Here is a 3,469-nt window from a genome sequence, read left to right as displayed (position 1 = left end):
TGTCCTTTCTTACGGATTTTTTAAACCATAAAACATTTTACTTTCGGTCTTTTGTGCACAACTTTATTATGTTTTGACATGTTATATAAATTTATTCAAACAAATAACACTACAATTACGCTTGTTATAAGCGATTGATTAGGTACTTACATCCCGCAAAAAGTACTCAAATGGCTGCCAGTGCTGCCACAATCAAGAAAATATTATTAGAAACATCTTTTTTTTTGGACTTATAAACTAGAATATTCCCCGAAAACATGCTTATGACAACGTCTTTTGAAATTTGAAGGTAAATTTAATCCCAAATAATTACTTTTTCGACGGTTAAGTCATCAAGGTCGAGATTTTATTTAAGCACAAATCATTTGTTTCATCGGGGGTTTTTTCACAACCACATTTGTTTATGGCAAGTTTTTAGGTAATTTGAATATAAATTTAATCAATCTTACCGCAAATAATACAGAATTTCTTGAATTTTTATTCACTTTGAACTTAACGTAATCCGGCCGCTAGTCACCAACGTCTTAGTGCCAACGTAACTGATACCAACCCTCACGTGGCACTCATGAAAGTTACTAAATCATTTTCAACAAGCTCCTTCATGTTCGATCTATTTTATTGAACAAAATACATGAAACCAAAATGGATACATATTTACAAAAACAAGAAATAAATTAAATAAAGACTAGCTTCTCAAGTTAATGTTTTTGGTTTGGTCGTACGCAAATCGAATTCTAATAAATAAATAAATAATAAATAAAGATTAATACTAAGTTTGTACCATATTATGAGATTATACAATATTAAAGCTCGGTCGAATACACGAACAAAAAAAATCCTACGTCTTGAGGACGTTCCACACGTTGGCTAGACTGCACCGGTCACTGTCGTGGGTCAGTTTGTGCGCCAAATAATAATGTTTCATGACGAACTGTTTCTGGCAAATGTCGCACGTGTAACTGGCCTGCTTGTCGTGCGTCTTCTTGTGCTTCAGCAGATTGTCGTTGCGCGAGAAGCTCTTGTCGCAGATGTTGCACGTGAAGTTCTTCTGGCCGCTGTGCGACGTCATGTGCCTCAAGAGGTGCTCCTTCCGCATGAACGACTTGTTGCAGTTGTCGCACGTGTACGGCCTGAAGCCCGTGTGCAGCTTGACGTGCTGGTACAGGTGCTCCCTCCGCTTGAAGCTCTTCTGGCAGATCTCGCACACGTGGCTCTTCACGATTTGGTTGTTCACCTGAGACGTCTGCAGTTCTTCGCCGGGGCTGCCCCCGGGCGCGACTTTCGACGGCTGCTGACTCGTCACCATGTTCGAGGTGAAGTTGGGTTGTACGTTGCGTTGCGGGAAAGGCTGCGGCTGCTGGTTCAGGTCCTGGTTGAGGACGTTCAGGTTGACCGTGGAGGGCTCCACCGTCGAGTTGCAGATGATGTTCGGCGCCGCGACTATGCCGTTGCCCCCGGCGCCGTTCAGCAGATTCGGCGAGTACAAATTCCCGTTGTACCCGTTGAAGTTGTTTTGATTGAACTCGGGCAAGTTGTTGAAAATGACAGAGGGGTTCACTTTGTTGTCCTCCACTTTGATCGTGTATGCAAACTTCTGATTGTTGCTCTTGACGGGAGCCACCTTGTCGAACTTCGCCTGTCCCGTGTCGTAATTCGCCTCCACTTCGCTGTTCGTCAGGTCGATCTTGATGATCGGCTCCTCTTTGTCTTTCCTCGCGGGCTTCGCCCCGTTGTTCACTTTGATTTTTTGCAAATTCGCCTGACCGATGATCGACTCGAAATCCACCAGTTGGGCGATATTTATGACTTCGCCGTTCGCGTTCACCACCACGTTGCTCAACCCCTCGTTCGTTCCCACTTTCGGTATGGCTTTGATCGCGGCCAGATTGATCGTGTTGAGATTATAACCGACCTGTCCTTGTACTTGATTGGCGGGGTTTTGGAGGATTTTCGACTCGTTTTTCACCACCTTGTTGTCCATTGGCTGATTTATGATCGCCGGTAGCTGTATCGTGTAGAAGGGCACGTGTTCCATCGGTTTCAGCTCGTTCACTGTCGCGAACGTGTTCGTGTTGACCACATTCGTGGGGGCCGACGTCGCCGCCTCCGTGGTCTGCTGGAATTTGGGCACTGTGCACTTGGTCGCCGTGTCCTTGATGTACACCTAAAACGCACCCATCAGTATGGGAAAAGGGTTTTTTCTTGGGTTTAACCTTGCCGGATTTTTTGAAATCTTCCGTATACCTGAAATTCTTAAAGTAACTCGACAGCATGCTCTCCGAACTGACGCACTCTTGTCTGAACGAGTAGCACACTTCTAAAGTACGAAGACATTTGGAACACACGACTTTGGGCAGGAAATCGTTTTCGCAGACCTGCATACAAGGGGGCTTTCGGTTTCTGTGAGAGTTACCGGTTTGCCATACTCACTGTTAACGATAAACAACTTTGAATCTTGTTTTGTAGCTGAATTTTGCGTCCCTCTTCTTGGAATATGTGAGTTTTGTCCTTTTGTTGGTTCGTGGCGCACAGTCTGCACAGTTCGTAGAAATTCACGCGCTTGTAACCTGACATGGTTTCTTTCTGTTTACGTTTACATTAATTATTTCTTATTTTATTGATAATTATTTACATATATGTCAATTTTTAAATGACAGCTGACGACGCCGATCCGCCAGCGCCCTCTACGCCGCACACGTGTACTACAATTTAAATAGAAATATTGTAAAAAAATGTATCCTTTCGTAAAAACTTTATTTACAAAAACCTAAAAGTAAGGAACTGTCTGGTAACTGTAAGTTAGAAATGCAACCAGGCTTTTGTGCAACAGAATGCCGATTGATTCGATAACAGATTTTTTATTCTGTGGGAACCTGTCATTGTCAAATAGAAGTCGTGAAGATTTTTTAAAATGCAAAAGCTGAGTATTTTTATGTAGAATGCACGAAAATAGAATATACAATTAGTAAATTGCATTACATTATACTCATTAGTAAAATTGGACTGATTAAATATTAATATTTAGAGTCAAAAGAAAGAAATACTGGAAACTTGACATAAAATCCGTTCATCGAATCTTGTCTCGCTTCATAAGTGTGTATAATCTGTTGCATATACGGCAACTGAAGCATTTTCTTTTATCGATAACTTTGACAAAACTTAAATTCATTATAGACATCTACTTAATCCAGTTAATACTTTCTTAGAATGAAGTCGCGTATTTATTTCTTTTTTTTTTTTTGACAAGATAATAACGAAAGAATCTCATTTTTCAAGAACAAAATCTGACAGCAAATACTCTACAACATCTTTAAAATATCTTCTGTAAAGAGCTTATTGTTATTTAAATATATTTTGAGTAATTTTTATTTGACCCATACTATTAAGTACCAATAATAAAAAAAACATGTCATAATTATTTTACATTTTTTATTGTTTTGCACTCAGTCTTGTTATTATTAATTTTTTA

The 3,469-nt window shown here is 40.3% G+C and overlaps 1 protein-coding gene across 2 annotated transcripts; it reads right to left on the bottom strand.

Moving 5' to 3' along the window:
• Positions 1-595: 595 nt before the first annotated feature.
• On the bottom strand, positions 596-2,699 carry LOC138128107 (uncharacterized). Of its 2 annotated transcripts, none has more exons than XM_069044303.1 (3): positions 2,431-2,699; positions 2,214-2,390; positions 596-2,164 (listed from the first exon to the last, which is right to left on the bottom strand). In XM_069044303.1, the coding sequence occupies exons 1-3, from the start codon at positions 2,572-2,574 to the stop codon at positions 839-841; spliced, it is 1,647 nt and encodes a 548-aa protein (XP_068900404.1). In that variant the 5' UTR covers positions 2,575-2,699; the 3' UTR covers positions 596-838. The 2 variants fall into 2 exon arrangements, with proteins under 2 accessions (XP_068900404.1, XP_068900405.1); XM_069044304.1 differs by having other exon boundaries at positions 2,214-2,375; positions 2,431-2,696.
• Positions 2,700-3,469: the final 770 nt, after the last annotated feature.

Source organism: Tenebrio molitor, chromosome 4, assembly GCF_963966145.1.
Source record: "Tenebrio molitor chromosome 4, icTenMoli1.1, whole genome shotgun sequence".
Classification (NCBI taxonomy): domain Eukaryota; kingdom Metazoa; phylum Arthropoda; class Insecta; order Coleoptera; family Tenebrionidae; genus Tenebrio; species Tenebrio molitor.
Note: the sequence above shows the minus strand (reverse complement) of the source record. Positions and strands in the feature narration are given on the sequence as shown.

Bases quoted from the DNA above. Each gene is read 5' to 3' on its own strand.
- LOC138128107 (XM_069044303.1), bottom strand. From the start codon at position 2,574: ATGTCAGGTTACAAGCGCGTGAATTTCTACGAACTGTGCAGACTGTGC. The intron at 2,391-2,430 runs GTGAGTATGGCA...AGAAACCGAAAG, and splicing joins AAAGTTGTTTATCGTTAACA to CCCCCTTGTATGCAGGTCTG. The intron at 2,165-2,213 runs GTTAAACCCAAG...GGTGCGTTTTAG, and splicing joins ATTTCAAAAAATCCGGCAAG to GTGTACATCAAGGACACGGC.